The sequence below is a fragment of the Panthera uncia genome, chromosome D4 (assembly GCF_023721935.1).
Source record: "Panthera uncia isolate 11264 chromosome D4, Puncia_PCG_1.0, whole genome shotgun sequence".
Classification (NCBI taxonomy): domain Eukaryota; kingdom Metazoa; phylum Chordata; class Mammalia; order Carnivora; family Felidae; genus Panthera; species Panthera uncia.
This window is the reverse complement of record NC_064807.1, coordinates 54,036,477-54,058,893: the sequence shown is the minus strand read 5'-3', so window position 1 is coordinate 54,058,893 and position 22,417 is coordinate 54,036,477. Positions and strand designations below refer to the sequence as shown.

General features: G+C 47.1%; 1 protein-coding gene and 1 long non-coding RNA gene across 8 annotated transcripts in view; both read left to right on the top strand.

Annotated features, from left to right (window-relative positions):
- Positions 1 to 10,105, top strand: part of LOC125918745 (uncharacterized) — a 51,543-nt gene extending 41,438 nt beyond the window's left edge. Inside the window, exons 6-7 of the long non-coding RNA XR_007456573.1 lie at positions 8,913 to 9,069; positions 9,699 to 10,105. This is a non-coding gene — a long non-coding RNA (uncharacterized LOC125918745). The remainder of the gene's footprint in view (positions 1 to 8,912; positions 9,070 to 9,698) is intronic.
- A 49-nt stretch (positions 10,106 to 10,154) lies between these two features.
- The window catches only part of B4GALT1 (beta-1,4-galactosyltransferase 1), a 65,677-nt gene continuing 53,414 nt past the window's right edge, over positions 10,155 to 22,417 (top strand). For 6 of the 7 annotated variants that reach the window (XR_007456568.1, XR_007456564.1, XR_007456565.1 and 3 more), the window contains exon 1: positions 10,158 to 10,774. Coding sequence is in view for 2 of the 7 variants with exons in the window: in XM_049624900.1 (XP_049480857.1) it covers positions 10,357 to 10,774 (418 nt within the window). In the remaining 5 variants the exon portion in view is untranslated. Of the gene's footprint in view, positions 10,775 to 22,417 lie in introns of all 7 variants that reach the window. The other variant, XM_049624927.1, reaches the window with a different exon arrangement.

Here is a 22,417-nt window from a genome sequence, read left to right as displayed (position 1 = left end):
GTTTCTTTTCTGGTTCCTGAGACTTCGTTTTGGCCAGAAATGACCTCTCATCTGCCCAGTTGTCTGGTAAACCCACACTGACCTGCATTCCTAAACCCAGCAGCTCTTAACCCTTCTCCCTCTCTGGCTTTGTCCTCACTTGTTATATGACCTTGTCTATTTGTCAGTCTCTTTGGTTGCAGAGATCTAAAACTCACTCATGCAATATCTGGAAGATTTCAATATAGGGAGATTGGGTTCTGGGGCACAGAAATGCTATTAGGCCTCAGGAGGGATGAGAACAGGCAAGAAGCCTAAGGAAGGTAGGTAGTGCTCTCTTCATTTCTAGGTCCTCTTTATGGTCAGTTTCATTCTCTCAGTTTTCTTTGCTTCTCTGTATATTGGCAGAAGGTGGAATATTTACATAATTTCAATTCCAGCCATATCTAGGGTCTGACTGACTGTCCTGAATCTCAAATCCAAATTCTCAGGAGAGACCCTCTGATTGACCCAGCTTGGGTCAGATGCTCACCCTTGGTCCAACCAACTGTGGCTGGTGGGTGGGTTCAAGCATTACAAAAATGGATATGGAGGACCAGTCCCAGGAGGGTAAAGTTTTTTGAAAAAAGAGTCACCATGAGCTGGCTAGCCACTTTCACACTCTAACTATCCTATAGATTTCTGAAACTGACAGGTAACTGTGCCTTCCCTTCCCAGAGTTTATAAAATTTCCTCTCTGGATCCCTCAGTGCTTGGTTCAGTGTTCTTCTCACTCTGAAATATTGTAAAAATTAGTTTGAGTAACTGTGGTAAACTATTCAAAAGACAGTTCTTAAGCCTGGTGACCTGTCACCTCTACCTTATACAGTACCCTGTCTTTTCTCCTTTGACAGACCAGCAGCATTGTGGTCTTTATTAGAACTGCAGAATTCCCCACCCCCTCCCACATATTTCCCACCCCCTCACAAATATTTGAGTAGCTTCTGCGTTTTAACATCTCCCCAGATGGTTTACACTAACGTTTGATAAGTACTGGAGGGGCTTCTTGTCTTATCTCTCCTAATAGATTGGAAATTCTGAGGGCAGGGACTCCATTCAGCAGACTCTGGTGGACGCTATGTCCAAAGTGCCTTGTTTAGTCTTGCAAGGCACAAAAGTCTTCAAATACAGTAATGAGGGGATTTAAAACTTAGAATAGTGGTTGAAGAGGATAAATTACTTATATAGTATCTGAGTTTTGAAGTAATCCTGCAGGAGGTGGAGGGAAGTTGGAGGTGTAGATGAAGCAAACATGGGGTGATGGAAACATTGAGGCTCATTATACTATTCTCCCCACTTTTGTGTATTTTTGAAATTTTCCATAATAAAAATTAAAAGCAAGGAATAATGGTGGGATGCATTATAAGAAATCGTCTAGCTGCTCAACATAAATTTGTTTCCTGGCCAAATGAAGTACATGAGGGAAATCCATTCCACCTCCAAGTGGGATTGCACAATCCCTGTCAGAGATTTTTGGAGGATGGGAGAAGTTTGGAACATGGGTCATGAGCAAATAACTTTCTAATTTTACAAAAGTAGGGGTGGTAGTCAGTTTCTTTCTGTCACTTCAAGATGACTTAAGGCAAAGAAGGGGAGATTCGCCAATTCATATAATTGATCAGTACAGGGCCAGATACGGCCATACTAGGACACATACCCCATGACTCCATGTTGGCTTAATTCTCAGGCAGGCTCTTTCCACTTGACAGCTGTAGGGGGTTAAATAGGGAACCCTTGAAATTCATGTCTCCCCTCAGAATAAATCTTGTTTGGAAATAGGTCTTTGCAGATGCAATTAGTTAAGTCAAGATGAGGTCATACTGGATTAGAGTGGGCCCTATTTCCAGTGATTGGTGTCCTAGTAAGAAGAGGAGAGGACACACTGACAGGAGAGAAACATACACACAGAGAAGGCCATGTGAACATGGAGGCAGATTGGAGTGATGCAGCTAAAAGCCAATGAACACTGTGGTTGCTGGGAGCCACCGGGAGCAAGAAGAGGCAAGGAAAGATTCTTTCCCAGAGATTTCAGAAGGAGGGTGGCTCTACTAGCCTCCTAATTTCAGATTTCTAGCTTCCATAGCTGTGAGAGAGTGAAGCTCTTTGGTTTTAAGCCACTGAACGTTTGGCAATTTGTTATAGAATCTTAGAAAACTAATATAATACCCTTGGCAACTCCAAGCTGGTCACCCCAGAGGAACGGAAGAGATTTTTTTCTCAGTGTTTCTCCATATTTCTCAATTAGAAGTCCTGAGGGAAGATGGGTTCTTTGCTTCTTGGCCTCCTTGGATCATGTGTCAATTGTTGAGACAATTACTGTGGCCAGAGGTAAACAGTGCTCTGATTGGCCAATATGAGTCCACCGAGGAGCCCTATCCCAATTAATTATATGGTATCTGAGTTTTGAGGTTAGGCTACCCCAACCACACAGTAAGAATGGACCTCCTCTTACCATAAGGATGAGTGAATAAAGAGAAAACAAAATTAACACCTGTCCATTACAAAGAGAACAAGTTGATTCTGCAAACTATACTTTTACCCCAAAATTGATTTTTTTAATTAAAAAAAATTTTTTTTACATTATTTTTGAGAGACAGAAACAGAGCACAAGTGGGGGAGGGGCAGTGAGACAAGACACAGAATCCGAAGCAGGCTATAGGCTCTGAGCTGTCAGCACAGAGCCCGACGCGGGGCTGGAACTCACAAACCATGAGATCATGACCTGAGCTGAAGTTGGATGCTTAACCAACTGAGCCACCCAGGCGCCCCCAAAATTGGTTTTTAAAGATATAAGGGAAGTAGAGATCTCCCAGAACAAGTCAAGGCAAGGACAATCAAATTTCCTTTTATGACGGGTCCCTGAACTGATAGATCACAGAGCTGTAACTGACTGTCTGTTGGCAAATCGGATCTTCAGCAGGGACTTTAACAATCTCTGCCATGATATTCTTGTAGGTAAAATGAGAAAAATGGGTTGAATGATAGTACCATCAAGAGGAAGAGTAACCTGCTGAATGACTGGAGTGAATCTTTGTCATTTTATTTGTCCACTCAGCGTACAATCCCTTATTTTGGAATAATTTTCTTTTTTTAATATTTTCTAAAATGTTTACTTATTGCTGAGAGAGGGAGAGAGAGCGCGAGCATGCACAAATGGGAGAGGGCAGAGAGAGAGAGGGAGACAGAGGATCCCAAGTGGGCTCTTGGCTGATAGCAGAGAGCCCGATGCTGGGCTTGAACCCATATACCATATACCATGACCTGAGCCGAAGCCAGATGCTTAACTGACTGAGCCACCCAGGCGCCCTGGAATAATTTTCTAATAATAATATAATATTGGAGGGTTGTAGTTCCCTGGCTTCCACCATGGAAGCAGAAAGAAGATTCTCCTTTTCACTTCCTGGCAGCTAGGACTCAAGTGTGTGAATTGGACCAAGGACTTTGACTTCTTAGGGGATGATGCTAAGAGGCAAGGATAGTGTGGGAAGTGTTCATGGCAATAGCAGCAGCAGCTTGAGCAGTCTTGAAGTGGTGGTGCTGAGTATTTGCTGGCAGCGGTGGCCATGGCAGAGCAGTGGTATAATTACTGTTTTGCAGTCAAAAACCCTGGTTGGCACAGTGACTGTATTTAAAGGATCCAAGTCAACTTGTAGGGTGTTTCCAGTCTTCTAGGATTCTGTCTTCAGCCCTGTCTCTTAGTTTAACATGGACATCAAAAAGTGAATGTTGTGTTAGAAGGCATCGATGAAAATCTGATACTTGGAACTATGAAGGCAACTGATTATCCTTCTCTGTTCTGTCACTTGGACCCCAGCTAGAACGCCACAACCAGTCCTGAGCGCTAGTCTTTTATGAAGGAAATAGGCAGACTGGACCTGGTCAAAAAATGATCAGGACAGGGAAGGAAATCAACCGCAAAGTATGAAGAACAGTGGAAATGATAGGTATCACATTCCCTGACTCTGGAGAAGGGGGAATTGGTGACATGCATGATTGGATCTCAGATTTCCTAAGGACCAATGCCTATTCTTCCTTCCTTCCTTCCTTCCTTCCTTCCTTCCTTCCTTCCTCCTTCCTTCCTTCCTTTCTTTGTTTCTTTGTTTCTTATGTTTATTTATTTATTTGGGGGGGAGAGAGAGAGAGAGAGAGAGAGAGAACAAGTGGGGGAGGGGCAGAGAGAGAGGGAGAGAGAGAATCCCAAGCAGACTCCACACTGAGCCCGCAGAACCTGTAGAGGCTGACACAGGGCTCTATTTTACAAATCGTGAGATCATAACTTGAGCTGAAATTAAGAGTTGGAAAAAAAATTAAGAGTTGGACATTTAACCGATGAGCCATCCAGGTGCCCCTATTTCCTTCTTTCTCTCTTTCGTTTTTATAATTTTTTTTAATGTTTATTTATTTTTGAGAGAGAGAGAGAGAGAGAGAGAGTGCGAGGCAGAGAAAGAGGAGGGAGAGAGGGAGCCAGAGGATCCAAAGTGGGCTCTGAGCTGACAGCAGAGAGCCCAGTGTATGGCTCAAACTCATGAACTATGATCATGACCTGAGCCAAAGTCAGACGCTTAACGGATTTAGCCACCCAGGCACCCCACCCCATAAATATTATATGCATATTTCGAACATAACCACAATGCAACCATCAAAATTAGGAAATTAACATCGATGCAATACTATCCTTATCCTTAGTCTGCATTCAAGTTTCACTGGTCATCCCCAAAATATTTTATAGCAGAAGGATCCACTTCAGAATCACAGTGTTGCATTTGGTCATCATGTCTCTTTAGTCTCCTTCAGTGGGGGAAAAGTTCCCCAGTTTTTCATTTACTATCATGAACTTGACATTTTTTTAAGAGGTCAAGATAGTTATTTTCAAGAATGTTTTAAAATTTGGATTTTTCTAATGTTTTCCATTGAAATTGTAAGCATATTGTGGAGGAGGTACTTTGAAATTATGTAAATATCTTGTTACTCATCAAATGTTCATTTCTTTATTTATTCAGTATGAACACATGGTTTCTTATTTTGTTCAATTGGCTGTGAACTGTTTCTATCAATATTTATTTTCATGCTCAAATTTTTCCTAAATAATTTGTGGCCACTGGGAAAACTACAGTGGATTAAAAAATAGGTAGCTGCCGGGGTGCCTAATTGGGTTAAGGGTCTGGCTTTGGCTCCGGTCATGGTCTCGTGGTCCGTGAGTTTGAGCCCTACATTGGGCTCTGTGTTGACAGTTCAGAGCCTGGAGCCTGCTTCGGATTCTGTGTCTCCCACTCTCTGCCCCTCCCCTGCTCGAGCTCTGTATCTCTCTCTTTCTCAAAAATAAATAAAACATTAAAAAAAAAAAAAAAAGATGGCTGCTGATTCTTTACTTGTCCACCCACCCAGAAGAGGAGACATCTACTCCCCTTCAATCTGGACTGCTCAGTAAGTTGTTTTACATAAAATATCCACAGAAGTGATGCTTAAGGCTGGGCCTTAAGGGGTCTACATCTTCTTACCTTGTCTTGAAATGCTCCTTCTTAGAATGTACCTTTCACTTTGTGAGGAAACCCGAGCAGCCATGTGAGAGGCCTTTATGGAGAGGTCCAAATGGAGAAGAGCCAAGGCCCCTGACCCACGATCATTCTCAGTCAGCCTCTAGCCTACACAAACTGCCAGTGTGAGTGAAATAATTTGGGGACTTTTGACTCTGCCAGTGCCCCAGATGACACCATGTGAAGCAGAACAACTGTGAGACAGAAATGGTTAGTTTGAAGACACTAAGTTTTGGGGCAATATCTTATGCAGATCTAGATAACTGAAACAACTGTCTACTGTGTGCCAGGCACTATTCTATGTCCTTCTGATCTACTAAGGTAAAAGAGAAATGTAAACTGACAGGTGCAGATAAGGGTGCTGTGAAAGGGTACAGGAAATGCCACTAACCAGGTGAAGGCAGCCTGCGGGGAGAAGTGGGGAGGTGGGTAATTCTGGGCAGATCAACATCCAACAGGCAAACTACAAAACCCAGATTCCAGTTTTTGGCCAGTCAGCACTGCAACTTCCTCTTCCGGTATCTCCTCTGATGGGATTAGTTTTCAACCTGACAAAGGTGAAAGTGGAAAGGGCTGGAGAAAGTTGTCTTGGGTCTGTCTGCAATACCAGTTCATGTTTGGACAGCCGGACAATATTGTTCTGAAGGTTTCTGGTCTCTGGACCTTTCTGAAGCAAAAAATTTACCCATTCTAGGCACCTCTAGATGGGGGTGGGGGTGCTGATAAAGCTGGTGGGAACCTTGTGGGCTCTGCATGCTCCCAAGGAATAGACAGTTAGCAGTTTCCTTGCTTCCTGGCCACAGAGAGGGTCCTGGGATAGTTCTGTGACCCCCTAACCTCCCCTCAGTCCTGTCTCCTGCCCATCATCTGGACACAAGGAAGACATATCTTCATTTTCCCTTCTCATTTTTCAGATGGGGTCTGTTATAACCCTCCTCACTCATTGGTCAGGCATTTTCCTCTAGGCATAGGCTGTTGGGGTCAGCTTCACCTTCAGCAGCTCCCTGGTGAACAGCTCTTAACTTACGTGTTTCAAATAATTTAGCAACAAACAAACAAACAAACAAATAAATAAAATAACTTAACAATAGCTCTTCTCCCCTTCCCACATAATCAAGATGATCATAAGCATTCATTTAACAGTTTTTTAAAATTATTTTTGAGAGAGAGAGAGCGAGAGAGAGCACGCGTGCACATGCCGGGGAGGGGCAGAGAGACAGGGAGACAGACAATCCCAAGCAGGCTCTGAGCTGTCAGCGTGGAGCCCGAACACAGGGTTTGAACTCATGAACCGTGAGATCATGATCTGAGCTGAAATCAAGAGTCGGATGCTTAACTGACTGAGCCACTTAGGTACCCCTCATTTATTAGGTATGTTAACAAATATTTACTAAGTGTCAACTAAGTGCCAATTCAGTTCCAGGAGCTGAGGATACAGTAGCAAATGAAAAGTTCCTGCATTCATGGAGCCCATCGTCTAATAAGGGAGACAGACAACAATAAATAAATATATAGTGCTGGGTAGTGATACATGCTCTGAAAAAAATCATGCAGGATAAGTATATTTGGAACTATTATAGGGTAGTCTAAAAAGACCTCTTTCTTAAGGTGACATTTGAGAAATCTGAATGAAATATGGGGGAAGACTATTTAAGACTAAGTGAACAGAAAGTATAAAGGCCCTGAGGCAGGAAGAAATAAGCAAAATAAGAGAACAGCAATTAGGTTAGTGTGGCTAAAGCAGGTAGAGCAGGAAGGGAGTGATAGATGTGGGTGGGGAGGAGAGCTAGGAACCAATTAGATAGGGCTCCTACATATTTGGATTTCATTCTGAAAAATGGCATGACCTGATTGATGCTTACCAAGATCTTCCTAAATGCTGTTTGGAGAACAGACTGTGGAGGGGGGCACGGAGAAGGTGAAAGCAGGGTGACCAATTAGGAGGCTACCATATAACCCAGGCCAACATGATGGTGGCTTGGTCCAAGATAGTTGCAACAGAATTAATAAGTGGTTAATTCTGATGATTTAAAGGTAGCACTGACAAAACTTGCCAAGGGATTGGAAATGGCGTTTGAGCGTAAGAGAGGCACATCAAGGATACATTTTAGGTTTTGGGCTTGAGGAACTGGATGAGCAATGGTGCCATTCCCTGAGGTAGATAAGAATGAGAGTGGAGTATAAGAAGTAGGTTATTGAGGGCAGGATGTATTGAGTTTGAGATACTGGTTTGAGGCACTTGAAAATCAGTCTGAAGATCTAGGCTGGAGATAGAAATGTTGCAGTCATCAGCAAACAATTATTATAAACTACTCCTAGGGAGTGTGTAGACAGAAAAGAGTATCATGTGCCATGTTCTGAGGCTTTCAACAGCTGGGGAAGACAGAAATTTTGTGGTTATTAGCATACAGATGTTATAAATCACTCCTAGGGATTCAGTACTGACAGAAAAGAGCATCATAGATAGTGGCCTGGGGCCTTCAACAATGGGGGAAGAGGAGGAGAAGCCCACAAGGGAGACAGAGGAGTGACCAGTGAAGTGAGGAAGATCAGGAAAGCCTGGTGTCCAGAAAGGCAAGTGAAGAAAGTATCCTGTATAATCACAACCAAGAGTGAACTCCTGAGCCTCAGTTTTCTCAGCTGTGAAACGGAGACAGGAACAAGTACCTACTTCAAAGTGTTGTTAGGATTGAGACAATGCATATAAAGCAGTTAGGCTTGTGTTTGACTGGCATATAGTAAACTCTCAATCTATGCTAGCTCTTGCTATCATTCCCTCCACTTTAGAGTTGGCTGCCAGAGCGGTCACCCTCTCCATCCACATAAATAATAGCACTCTCATGGGTCTTTCTCAGGGGTCAGGTGTCCCTGCTCACTCAGGCATCAGGTGTGCCTGAGGAGTGGCCTCTGAGTCAAATTTGAACCACACAACTTCAGTGCCTAGGCCTATCACCCCGATAGCCTCCAGCCCTTACCTGCAAATCAACAAGGGTTAAATGTGTGGTGTATAAAGGTTTTGAAGACAGAATTCTGACTCTGTCCCTCACCAGCTGTGGGATCTTAGGCAAGTTTTTTTTTAAGTTTATTTATTTTGAGAGAGAGAGAATGCACACAGGGGAGGGCCAGAGAGAGAATCCCAAGTAGGCTTTGTGCTGTCAGCAGAGCCAGGAAGCAGGGTTGGATCTCACAAACCGTGGGATCATAATCTGAGCTGAAATCAAGTCAGACGCTTAACCGACTGACCCACCCGGACGTCCCCTTAAGCAAGTTTTTAGCCTTCTTGAGCCTTTAACTTTTTTTTTTCTCCGAGCCAAGGCCTAATCCTGAGCAATTTTTTTTTTTTTTTTTTTTTTAATAAAGACAGACTGCCACGTGCTGTGCCTCATTTGAATGTATCTGGAGTTTTGGAAGCTTGACCACCCTACATTCTCCTACAAATGGACCTCCAGAGCTTGTTTGGAGAGGAGCGCAGCTACTCCTATACCCTTGATGGAAGGCCGATCCTCTATCCGGGAAGGTAGTGGGAAGGTTGTCCTTTTCGACCAAGACCACAGCTTCCGGGGGGATGCACCTGGAGCAGAGAGGGAGGAAGGGGACACCCTCCTAGCCAGCCAGATCAGCCGAATCAACCCTGGCAATCAATGGGGTGACAGATGTCGCAGCCAGATAGCCCTCACATCCAAGCCTTTAACTCTTTATCTGTAAAATGGGGGCAATTCCTACTTCATGGGATTGTGTCTGGGTTCACACAGACTATATAAACAAAGCTGGCTGATCTGTTTGCCAGCATGGGAGTTACTGAGGCTTCTTGCCACTCTCCTACTCAAAGCACACATCCTCTCGGGGCAGGATGCACGTAGAGGAGGCACTCCACACACCCAAAACCAAGCTGGGTGGGCCTCTGCCCTAGGCTGGGCTGCAGGTGAGTTAGCCAGACAAGCGGAGACTTGTGCACTGTCTCCTCCACGGGGCGAGGGTGAGGCGCGACTCCTTGCTGGGCCCTTACATTGGTAGAAGGGCCTAGCCCCGCCAAGGGAGGGGTACCGAACGTCCCAGAGAATCCCTCCTCAGCTGTTCCACCTCCCGCCCGGCGTCGAAGCCCGTTTCTTGGACAACTCTTTTCCGTCCCTCTTCCGAACCCACCAGGCCTACCGAGCCCCGGGCCGGAACGCCGCCGCGTCCCCCCACCCATCAAATCAGCAACCAGCGTCTCTCTGCGCCACCGCGTGTAGGCCCAGGCCCGTACCCCAGCCCTTCAGCACCGGAGGAAGTGGTGGCGCCTCTGGAGGGCAGCCAGGAGGAGGAGGAGGGGTGAGTAAGAGGAGGAGGAGGCGGCGGCGCGGCTGGGTAGCAACCGAAGCCACAGGGCAAGGGCTCGGGAGGAGGGCGGTGTGGGAACCCGACCGCTCAGCGCCGCGCCCCGGGGCAGCCAGCAGCGCTTGGAGACGGTCCCGCCCCCTGCAGCGCCCCGCCTCCCGAGTCCAGGCCCGCGCACCGCGGCTCCGCCCCAGAGGCCCCGCCCCCCCGTTCCAGTCCCGAAAACCCCGCTCCAACCGACGGCCCCGCCCCCGCCCCCGCCCCCGCCCCCGCCCGCGCCTCGGGCGCACTTCTAGTCGCTGGGCGGCAGCGCTGGTCGGAGTCTCGGCGTTCCGCCGCCTGCCACCCGGAGCCGCGCTCCCCTGCCTCCCCTCCAGCCCCTCCCCCAAGAGCCGTGGTCGGGCAGCGCCTGGCCGGCGGCCCGCGGGCGGGCCGCCCCCCTCCCCCCCGCGGTAGCCCACCCGCCTCTTAAAGCGGCGGCGGGAAGATGAGGTTTCGGGAGCCGCTCCTGGGCGGCAGCGCGGCGATGCCGGGCGCGTCCCTGCAGCGGGCCTGCCGCCTGCTCGTGGCGGTCTGCGCGCTGCATCTTGGCGTCACCCTCGTCTACTACCTGGCCGGCCGCGACTTGAACCGCCTGCCTCAGCTGGTGGGAGTCCCTACACCGCTGCAGGGCGGCTCAAACGGCGCCGCCGCCATCGAGCAGCCTTCCGCGGAGCTCCGACCCCGAGGGGCCCCGCCGCTGCCGCTTTTGGACGCTTCCTCCGAGCTGCGCTCGGGTCGCGACTCCAGCCCAGACGCGGACTCTCACCCCGGCCCCGGCCCCGCAAGCAACTTGACTTCGGCCCCAGTGCCCTCTACCACAGTGCTGTCGCTGCTCGCATGCCCTGAGGAGTCCCCGCTGCTCGGTAAGGACTCGGGGACTTTCCCGAATTTCCCCGACAGGGTCCCCTGGACGTTCGCCCATGCCCTCTTCCAGGATATTCAGCCCCCCAGTTCCGGATCGGAGTCCCTAGTCCCAAACAGAGGTTCCGGGCTGGATGTAGGGAGAGGGTGGGAGGCGAGATTTTTTTGGATTTACGTGGAAGGCTGGGGCGGGGGTGGTACAAGGAAGCTGCAGGCCCCTCTGTTCCCAGAAGCAGAGAAGGCCTTGGAGACTTCCCTGCTCTGGCCCGTGCCTCAAGAAGTTTTGGAGTTTGAGTTTGCTTCGGGCATGGAGCAGCCTTCGCCCTGTCAAGTCTGGTAAGGACTAAGAGGCAGCTCAGAGTAACCCACTCCAGTTTAGGAAACTGATGTTGAGGCCTCCAGTGGGGAAGGAAGTTGCCCTCCCAGTTCACATCCAGCTCACATACGTTGTCTTCCCATAGAAATACTCTCCTCTGAGTGTGGGTTAACTTTTCCTGAGCATTTGGACGAGTGACTTGCTCTTTAACCTCTGGTTTCTGGTCTGTTAAATGGGGAAGATAAATGGTACCTAAGTCAGGTTTGTTTTGGAAGGCTACATGAGACAATATAAACAAGGGTTTACATTAATGAAGGTAAACCCTTAGTAAATTGTTGCTATTATGTTAAGTTCCTCCTTTGTGTAGATCCCTGCCCTGGGGCCTTCCTACCCTGCTTCCTGCCCCTGTAGGTTCCCAAAACCTAAGTGAACTAGCACTGTCAAGGGCTGAGGGTGTTTGTAGGAGTACAGTGTGTGTACCATAGGGGCTGGAGGGCTAAACTATAAACCAGTTCACACTGAATTGTCCCTTCCAGGAAGCAGCTCAGAGTCTCAGGTATCTTGCCCAGATAATTGGAAATGTGGCCACCAGCCTGTGTTTCAGCATATACTGGGAGTTTGAGTGGGTGGGTTTGCATTCCTCACGTCAGGAGGAGTCTGAGCCCGTGCCTGTTGGAGGCAGTGGGGGGGGGGGGAACTTTTCCTTGGTCTGTAATCCACAGGCAGTCAGGCCCAAGGCAGCCACAGGTTGTTCCCAAGATTATCATACAGGTGGCTGCTCATTCTTAATGCCAGGGTTTATTTGTTGCTCTGAGTGAGGGGCCCTGGCAGCAGGGCAGGCATCCTGCCAAAAGGAACTCTGTCACCTTCCCGCAAAGCCCTGGCAGAGAAGGCCTCCTACATGTTCTTGCTCAATTTCTCCAATAATGACTTCAGTATTTTCGTATCAAGTTTGGGGGGAAGCTCTTGGAATTGGTCAGACATGAATTGTGGAAGTAAGGGGATTTTTTTTTTTTTTTTGTAAACAGAAAATTGAGTCCCTTTGGACTCAATTGGACTTCCCTCTGGGAAGGAGACTAGTTCTATAAAATAAAGTTGAATATTTGCCCCACTGCTAAGTGTCTGGCCTCACATATCTTAGAGAGTTTCTCAGAATCTCTTTCTTATATGTAAAATGAGGTTGTTGGTGATTAACTCACAGGGTTATTTTTAGAACATAAATGAGATTGCGTACATTAAGTACACGCAAATAGGACTTGGGACTTGAAGTTCCATTTTCTCAGACTCCCGTGGAGATAGAAGGCTCTGAACAGCAGAGAGAAGGGGGAGGAGAGAGAAGAAATCCTCAGAACCCAGAGAGGCCAGGTTTTGTCTTTTTTGGTTTTGTTTGCCTAGACATTTATTCAGAAAAAAAGAAACTAGCAAATTAAAGTACTCCAATGTTCATTAGATTGGCGTTTGAGGTATAAGGTCTTCTTGATGAAGCTGGAGAGCCCGTGGTGCTGTATCTCTGCTTTGTTTTGTTTTCTAATGGTGTTGCTAGTGATTGGTGACCAGTTACTGGTATTTCTGAGCTGAACTTTGAATTGGTGGTTTGAAGGGACTTCCTGAGAGATAACATTTGGAGGGTGAGGAGAGAGGCCCTGGGCCTTCTCTAGCTTGGCTGCCTTAGCGTGACACATATGGGACTATGATGTTTGGGCAGCTGCTACGGAGGTCCCACAAAGTGAAGACAGAGGGTTTTTCTTCATTTTAATTGAGCCCTTAGGTTTGAGTGGTTGGGTGCAGCTCTTGGAGTGAGGGCTTCTGGCTGGGAGGGGGCCTTGAGGAAGCTGAAGGTCTCTTGGAGTGTGTGGGTCAGGGGAGTTGAGCCCATCTGTTCATCTGGGCAGGTGTCAACCAAAGCCCTTGTGGGTGGTTTTGAGGTTGATGGGAGAAAGCATCCGTGGGGTTTAGAACTGCGGCCTTTTCACTACTTGCAGTTTCTTTCCATGACTTGGCTTTACTTTCTGTTGTCCAGGGGTCTGGGCCATACGCTATGATAAGCTCCTGTCTGGAACATGGAGGGTAATGGGCATGCTCTTTCCCGGAGGAGCCAGGCATCAGACTGGGCTTGATGAGTGACTGTTTGATCTGTCATGGGTTGTCAGAGCCTTGAGACAGACTTCAGAGAGACTTGGGTTTGAATCCTGTCTATACTATCTGTGTGACATAAGGCAGATTGTAGAGTTTAGAGCCATTGTAAGCCCTACTTCAGGGTCCCCCATGGGCTAGTATGAGGCCTTCAGGAGTAGGGACTGCAGGGGGGAGGTAGGCCTTTCCTGAGGACTCTTACAAGTTCCCCAGGGAGTTCTCTCAGACAGTTCAGAACTGCAGGCACTGTCCTCTTGGCCCTCTGGCTGAGCAGCATCTAATCCACTGAACACGGTCATGTGGCACCCTTTCCTGGCTGCCTGGGTGTTTGCCTGAGATGTAGTCAACCTGGGAAGAGGAGTGGTCTTGCCTTTTCCTTTTCCTGGGATATTCATCTCTGCTCAGATTTGGTGGCAGCTCAGTGTGACTTGACTTGTACTGGCACTGGCACTGTCAGCCCAGAGAGGGGCTGGGTGGGAGTGGGCAATACTTTAGGTTGGACTGGTTAGAGAAGGCCAGGCTGACCTGGGGGCTCAGTTGGAGCCTGGTACATCTGGTACAGTCTTGTCAAGGGTGTATGGGGTGTGGGGGGTGAGTAAAGGACTGCTTAAACCCAGAGACTTCCCCTGCCCTTTGTGCTGTGAAGAAATTCTCTTCATTTGTTCAGACGAGGACTCTGATCTAGAGGTGGGCACCAGAGAGTTGTGGGCCCCTGGGCCAACAAACAGCTACTGTAGATAGCCAGGGCCCTGGGAGAACACTTATCCATGAACCAGTTTCCCCAGCTTTTGTGGGGGCTGTCAGCCAAGCCGCTACCATGGCTTGCACCCTTGGGAAGACAAAGCACTTTCTGAGTCTCTGCTGGGCTCTCAGCTCTCAGGTGTTTTTCCACCAGCGTGCTGTCCTCCTCCCATATGCACACATGTGGACATGAGCAGGCTGCCCAGGACAGAATGTACTTTGAGGACATCTGTTCTGGCCTTGGCTTGGGAAAGGGCTCTCTCTCCCCTTTGGAGATGAGTCTTGGAGCCTCATCCTCAGGGTTGGGGGAGGCATGGGGAGCCTCTCCTGTGTCTAGATCTTTAAGCTTTGTCAGATTAGGTAACTAGTACTTTAAAACAGTTTTTTCCTGTTGTTTTTCCTGGGGAAAATAATTTACTGACAAATTGACAGATACACCTTCTTGTCTGACAGTCCAAGATTATGAAATGCCCTCTATGACTATTGGGCTCATTTTCTTCCATTCAGCCTGATGGTGGCTGAAGTGATTCCTGACTGTGGCAATCTGTCCCAGACTCTGAGCAAGCATGGAAGTTCCTTGGGGCATGGGGAGCAAGAGCCAAATGTGGGATTGGATTTCAACCGGAGCATCTTGGACCTACAGCATCCTAGGATGGGACTGTCTAGTTCTCTGGCCCCATCCCTCATTGTGCTAGAGGGCAAGGGTGTCGTCTCAGGCCACACAGCCAGGAGTGGCCAGCTGGGGCTGGAACTCAGGTATTCTGCTTCCCAGCATAGTGCTCTTCCTCGAGGTTATTGCCCTATAGATACCTAGTGCAGGGGCTCAGAGCAGGCTAACATCTGGAATTTGGGAGGACCCTCTCTCTCTAGGTATGTCCGTGTCCACCTGAAAGGTCTTATGTAGTAGCTTGCATGGACGTCCTCAATGGCTAAAGCATCTGGTAACTTTATTCACTTCCAACAATGTGCCTGATCTTTGCTGGGTACTAGTGCCGCAAAGAGGAAGATGACAAAATGCCTCTTCTTTAGGAACTCATAGTCCAAGCAGAGGAGGCATAATTAAATTTTGCTGATGTCATTTAGAGAAACTAAATTGTGTGTGTGTGTGTGTGTGTGTGTTATAGTCTCTCTCTCTCTCTCTCTCTCTCTCTCTCTCCTCTATCCATCCCTCCTTTTCTTCCTTCCTTCCTTCTTTCTTTCTCTTATTCAGAAACCCAGAGTTGATATCAGAGTTCTTCAGTCCTGGTTTTGATTGTGTTGAAAAGTTCCTCTAATTTCTGTAGCCTCAAATTAGCTTGGCTGAGTAATCTGTGCCTTGCTGCTTTATAATGACTGTAATGATACAACAGCAACCATATGGTCTTTGGGTAGCAGCAGGATAGGGATTTCTAGGCTGAGACTAGACTAATTTATGGGTTGGGAACAATGGGACAGTTCATGCTCAGGCAGTCCCCGCCTTTCCATAGACTTCACCCTGGGGATCTTCCAGGCTTTGGGGGCAGGTCTGGGAGGCTCATCCCCTTTGGGCTTAACTGGGCTCTGGGTGTGTATGAAAGGGGCCCAGTTGTCCTGTGGCCAACTCAAACCTGGTCATTTCTCCCCTGCTCGTAGACCCAGTGCCTCCTGTGCCGTCTTCACTATTCAGTGTTCCCTGCCTGCTCCCGACAAGAAGCAGAGACTGGAATTCTGCTTGAATCCATATCTACCTGGAGATTCCAGTTATTCTTATCCATTTAAGGGCAATCCATTTGTTTGAGGACAAGTGGTCTGCCTTTGTGGTTTAAATCCCTTGAGGCCTGGCACTGTGGCCATTTTACACTTGGCTCTGGCACTGCCCAGGGTGGTCTGGCCAGTGAGGTCAGCCAGCCAGACCCTGACTCCTGGGGGATTTGACAAGGCATGGGATTGTGAGGGTTCCTGGGAGCCGGACTGTGGCCATGATTGTAAAGGCCCCAGTTATGGGGGGTCTCTGTGTTTAACTGGGCCTACACAGGTCACGAGCTCAGGGAGAGATTGCAGATCCTGTTGTAAAGGTCAGAACCTCCAGGTTCGAAGGTCGTGGTGGCTTAGGATCAGGGGTCAGGGTCTGGTTGGGAGCTGGTTCTGGGTGGACGTGGCCTAAAGGGATTCGTCCTTAGAAGGCAGAAGGGCTGAGTCACACGCTCAGTGTTTCAGGTTCCACTTTCCAGCCTGGCCTCAGCCCGCCCCTTCCCTACACAAATGAAGGCCAGGAGATACATAATTGGCTGTTGCTAAATTCTTTGGCAGTGATTTTAATGTCTGGTCTGGGTGTGTTCTGTAGCTGCTTCCCTTTCCCCCTGCCACTCTCTAAAGCCCCTCGCAAAGCCCAGAGAGAGGGAAGGATTCGCCTCCCTGGAACACAGCAGTCTAGGGCTGTGGGTCTTTGCTTTTCTCTGTATTTTTTTGAGGAGCGCACGATCTCTTCGTCTTCTTTGCAAAAAGTAATGTAGGCTTATTGAAAATAACTTGAAAAGTTAAAAGAGGGAGAAAAGCACACTTGTATTCCTATTACCTAGAGGAGACATGTAGGCACATCTTCTGTTAGTCTTTTTTCTCATACATATGATAAGAATATAGTTACTGTCTTTACAGATGAACACATAGATTGGTATGTTTAGATATAGATAACCTGGTGTCCAGCATTTGTCACTTAAGATTCTTTCTTACGAGCTCAGTCCTACAACTTTAAAAACCACAAAAGCTGTGTCATTCTGTCAGCTGAATATGCTATAACTTTCTTTCATCATTTAGTTGTTGTTGAACACACACATGTAGTTTTTGTTTTTCTTGGTGGCCCTCTGAGGCTTGGACATAAAGCACTACACTTTTTGGATTTTTTCAATAGTAGGGTTTTCCAAAAAGGGGGGAAAAAAGGGTGAATGCTTTCTGAGAAGGGCTATGTTTTAAAACCATTCTTACTAAAAAAGATAGACCCATTGAGAATTACAGGTTTGCTTAGCGCTGGCAGAGGAATATCATTTATTGCTGAATGAGGGATGTGTCTAGAATTCTGATTAAAAAGGAAACTAGGTGCAGGAAGTGCCTGGGGCAGGGGCAAAGGGCCAAGCTGCAGGACAGACTCTTGGGATCAGACTGAGCAGAAATCTGTTGTCAACAGAAGCGGTGGGGGTGATGCCCCAGGAGTCTGCTTTCTCAGTAACTTCTCCATTTGTCTCCTTAGCAGCCAGGTCCCTGGGCTAGGCTTATGTGGACTGTGGCACTGAGGCCGTGGAAACACCAGCTAGCTAACCCAGTGCAGTTGACATGACTGACTTGTGACTGTTTCCACAGAGCTTGTGGGAACAAGCCAGCAAATCGAACTCTGAAACAAACAACACAACTCTCCCACCTCCAGGCAGTTCTGAGATCTGGGGAGGGACCACAAAGTGAGAACCTGCAAGTTTCCAGGAATTGCTTTTGAGAGAAGCTTCAGAGACCAGTAAAGCCTGGCGCTCAGTTGGAACTTGTTCAGGTGGTTTCAGCAATCCAGTCTCAGGCCACTATGCCAGTCTCTTCCCAAGGTGTCATTCCACTTTGAAGTTATTCCACTTTGATTGCCCTCACTGCATCTACATTCTCCTCTTCCGAGGGACACTTTGGATTTGGGAATCTGCCAGGGGTTATTTGGCACAGAGCCTGGGGATTCAGGGGGAGGCTGTGCTGAGGGAAGAGGCGGGGTCATGTCCAACCAGCATGACCAGTATGGTATGAGGTCAGGTTCCTTCCTGCCCCACCACATGGGTCTGGAGGTTGTGGGGAGGGTCCCTGGCGGGGGGGGGGGGGTGGTGGTGCAATAATTGCCTGGCCCCCTGACAGGGTACATTCTAAAAGTGCTTTTAAAATTTTCTTTAAACATTTCTTTCTGTTTTGCATAATATCCTTTTGCCTTTGACATCCTGAAACGGCAGAGTGGTGTTGGTTGTTTCAGGACACCACCACTGCCCGCTTGAAAAAACAGGAAAGGCCTCCCCAAGTGGAGGGTGGACACTGGGAAACTGGTATTTGCATTATAGGAGCTTGGTGACTTGGTGTTGAGGTGTTAGGTGGCTTCTGGCATTCAGATGAGCACTAAAGGAAGCCTGCCTGGCTGAGAATGGGTAGACCTGGGTATTCATGTCAAGTCAGGAAGGGCCCTAAGAAAGAGAGTAAATGAAGACTGGTTTGCTCATGCAGCGAGCCTTTATTGGTAACTACATTACGTTAGGCATGGGAGACAGACATAAACAAAGGCTGGTCCTTACTCCGTGGTGGACAGACCTGGGAAAAACTGTGTAGTCAGACAGAGGAAGCATGAGGGCCCTCAGGGCACCAAGGAGGTGCAGGGCACCAGATGGGTGATCTGGGCTAGGTCCAGAGTCAAAATGAGGGGCCTCTCTTCCAACACTGATCTTTAGCATCTCTGTCTCTCCCAATGTGTTTGAACAGTCTCCCTCGTTGGGAAGGGCAGGGGTCTACTGCTGAATGTGGCCTGTAATTTCCTCTGGCTGCTGTTAGGCCACATGGGAAGAACACCGTAGCTGAAATGCCAGCTGCTGCATACAGTCACCTGCAGGGCGGGAGAGAAGTGGAGGCAGAGTGAATGGAAGATAATGAAAGACAGAGAAGCTAGTATAGTAGGGACCATACTGGACAAGGGAAAGCTGAGGATAGCTAGACCGAGGGGACCAAAGGAAAGAAGGTAAAGGGAGAGAGAGATACAGAAAGAGGAGGTCATGGTCTGCAGGGGAGAGGGGCAAAGCCTCAAAGACCACTGGCATGAGAATTTCGAGTTCTGGTTCTTCTCCTAAGTCATTACATCATCTTGGGCAAGTCCCAACTCTGTCGGTCCCTCTTTCCCTTTCTGAAGTTTGAGTGGGCTGGACATTTGGTCTTCAGTGCTCTTCCTTCTGAAGTCTAGGTTGGTATGGCGGGAAATCCTGGTCATATTTGCAACATGAAAAGCCTCTGAAATAACCTGTGAAGCTCACTACCTACTGCCCGTTTCAGGCTCTTGGGGTGAGACTTCTGCTGCGGATTTTGTCGTCTCGAAGCAGGCACAAACATTTTAGCAGATGAATGACCTTTGAAGTGGCATGGAGAATGTTTCTTTCCATCACTCTGGCTAGCTGTGTGATATGGGAAAGCTTTTATTGCCCTTTCTGTGCCTCTGTGTTCTTGCCTATAAAATGGGGGTGATAATAGTGTCTACCTCATGGATGTTGGGAAGTTCAGGTAGGAGGCATAAAAGGACCTAAAACAGTGCCTAACACTGAGTAAGCTCTGAGTGTGTTATTTATTATTGGTAGCACTAACAGTTATTTCTGAAGATTTTGGTTTTTGCTTTGTAGGATTTCTTCCTTTTTTTAAAAAAATTTTTTTTAGTTGAAAATATATCACCACATCAAATGTTTAAAAAACTATAATTCAGGGTGCCTGGGTGTCTCAGTTAAGTGTCCAACTCTTGATTTCAGCTCAGGTCATGATCTCATGGTTTGTGAGTTTGAGCACCACATCTGGTTCTGTGGTGACAGTGCAGGGCCTGCTTAGGATTCTCTTTCTGTCCCCTCCCCTGCTCATATGCGCTCACACTCTCTCTCAAAATAAATAAACCTAAAAAAACCAACAAACTATAATTCTACCTACCATTGTAATCAAACATATGTCTACCACTGTAACAAAACCTGCCATTGCTTTTTATTTGTTTGTTTATTATGTTTTTATTTTACTTTTGAGAGAGAGCGCATGTGTGCACAAGGAGGAGAGGGGCAGAAAGAAAGGGAGACAGATAATCCAAAGCATATTCCACACTGTTAGCACAGAGCCCAACGCAGGGCTCATACTCACTAACCCTGAGATCATGACCTGAGCTGAAGTTGGACACTTAAATACATACATACTTAACTCTGTTGTAATGGTGGTATAAAACTGTTCTGCGTTCTGCTCATTTCATTCAATGCTATCTTAAACTGTTAGGTTATTCGTAATTATCCTTATTATCTTTTCAAGCTGCTATCTAAAATTCTTATGGATATTCCCTTAGCATTCAACATTCCAGGTTTCTCCATTATAGATAGTCTTTTTTTTTTTTTTTTTTTTTTAATCATAGATAATCCTGAATATTTTCGCTTGTGTTGAGCTCTTTGCTTCAGTTGAATTAACTCCATGGGATAAATTCTTAGGAATTCTTAGGCCAGAGGACATAGACACTTTTAGGACATTGGTTCACATTGCCACCTTGCTTTCCAGGAGGGTTGGAATAATCCACAGGCCCTAAATCGCAAATTCCTGGGCTAGGGATATTGGCTTTTAAAGAATATGGATACCGAGAGAGAGTCAGATCTATCTGGAGTCTTATATCTATACTCTCAGCTTGTGTGTGTGTGTGTGTGTGTGTGTGTGTGTGTGTGTGTGTGTGTGTGTCTGTCTGTCTTAAGTGGCCTGTGTAGGGCACTGTGGCCATCCTGGACATGAGGCTTTTCCTGTAAGCCATTGCATCTGAGCAGTTCCTGTTGAGGTGTATCCATAAAGGGCCTTACTGATGGCTCTTTGAGCACCTCATGTACCTTCTTTGCCAAAGAGTCGATTTACACAAGGTAAGAAACTCCTTCTTCCTATGTCTGTGGAGCTAAATCTATAGAGTGGGGGACAGGCTCTGGCTTTAAAAGCTTGGCTTAAAAATGGTGTTGACCTAAAACTTTGTGGGTTGATGTCTGGGAATACCACATGCAGCCATCCACAGAAACCATGATAGGTTCTGACTGGCTAGTCTGGGCAGCTGACCATTTAACCCATATGGATCAACTCCAATCTGACAGACATGGTTTATGGGATCTAGGAATGAGGCCCAAAGGAAGAAAGACTTAAATTATATTGGGTAAAAATAAATTGATCAATAACTATAAATTGCCAGTTCTGCTCCTATTCCCCCCCACTCCCCCTCCCACGCACATGCCTCTTTTGTAGATAAACAGGAGTCTGCCGACTTCCAGAAGTAGTAGAATGACCTTAGAGCCAGTGATTTCAGTTATCAGCGGTTTATAGATTAAGCAGATGGGGTGCATTCAACTTGTGACTGTTCCTCCTCTCATGTTGTAACCACTCTTGTCCTATTGTGCTACATTCCATGGTGATCAGCTGTGATTTAACAAGGTACTCCCCGGGGCCGTTTATAGTCAGGCTAGAGCTGCTGTCCAGCATGTTGTTCCTGGGGGACCCAGAGCAGTACTTTCCTCCTGTGTAAAATGGGGCAATAATTCCTACCTCCAAGAGTGGATGAGAGGATTGAATGAAATGAGGTATGTGTTGATATCAGTACTCTTGTCTTTTGTTCAATGCCTAACCCCATTCTCTTGGGTGCAGAAGGCTTACACTCAGCCTAGTAGGAGGCAGAGTAAAATTTCCTCCAAATGCAGTTTTGTCTTTGTTTTTGTTTTTTTCCATCTACCCTGGGGCAGAGTTAAGAGGATAAGGGAGAGGTGTGAGGCTGTAACCATAATTTAGGGACAGGGTTTAGCCTGGAGCCAGGGTTTAGTGGAGACCTACCCCAGTCCACAAGGAAGCCTCCCTCTTGTTGAATCCACAACACTGCGGAACTTGGAGTGGGGGTTGCTATGTGTCAGGCATGCCAGGATTCTGTGGCGATTCATAGCCTTCCCTTCTCCAACTGGACATTGTCAGTCAGTGTCCTGGGGAGAGAGCTTCATGGAGTACAGATAGTTGAATGGTCAGGAAGAGGAGCTGGAGGGAGCATTGGGTGTTTGGTAGAGTCTCAGGAGGTGAGAAGAGATGTGTTGTGGTTGGGAGGTGGGTGCTGGGCTCAGGCTGGGGTGCCCAGTGACCTGTGCTTGGTGTGTTATTAGAAAAACTTAGAGGCTGTAGATAGCCTGTCTTGTAAAAGAGACAGTAAGAAATACTGATCTGTAGCTGTTGGGATTTTTTTTTTCCCCAGCTTTATTAAAGTATAATTAACAAATAAATGATTTGTAGTTTTCTTTATTGTGATGCCTTTGTCAGATTTTGGTGTCAAGGAAGTACTGCCTCATAGAATGAGCAGGGAAGTGTTCCCTCCTCTTCCAATTTGTAGAGGATTTGCGAAGGATTTGTATTAATTCTTCTTTAAATATCTGGTAGAATTGACAAGTGAGGCCATCTGAGCCTGGGTGTTTCTTTGTGGGATGCTATTTGATTACTAATTCAATTTCTTGCTACATGTCTATTCAGATTTTCTGCTTATTCTTGAGTCAGGTTTGGTAGTTTGTGCCTTCCCAGGAATTTGTCCACTTCATCTAAGCTACCTAATTTGTTGACATACCATTGTTCACAATACTCCCTTGGAATCCTTTTTGTTTCTATAAGGTTGGTAGTGGTGTTTCCTTTTTTATTGCTGATTTTGGTAATTTGAGTCCTTTCTTTCTTTCTTTCTTTCTTTCTTTCTTTCTTTCTTTCTTTCTTTCTT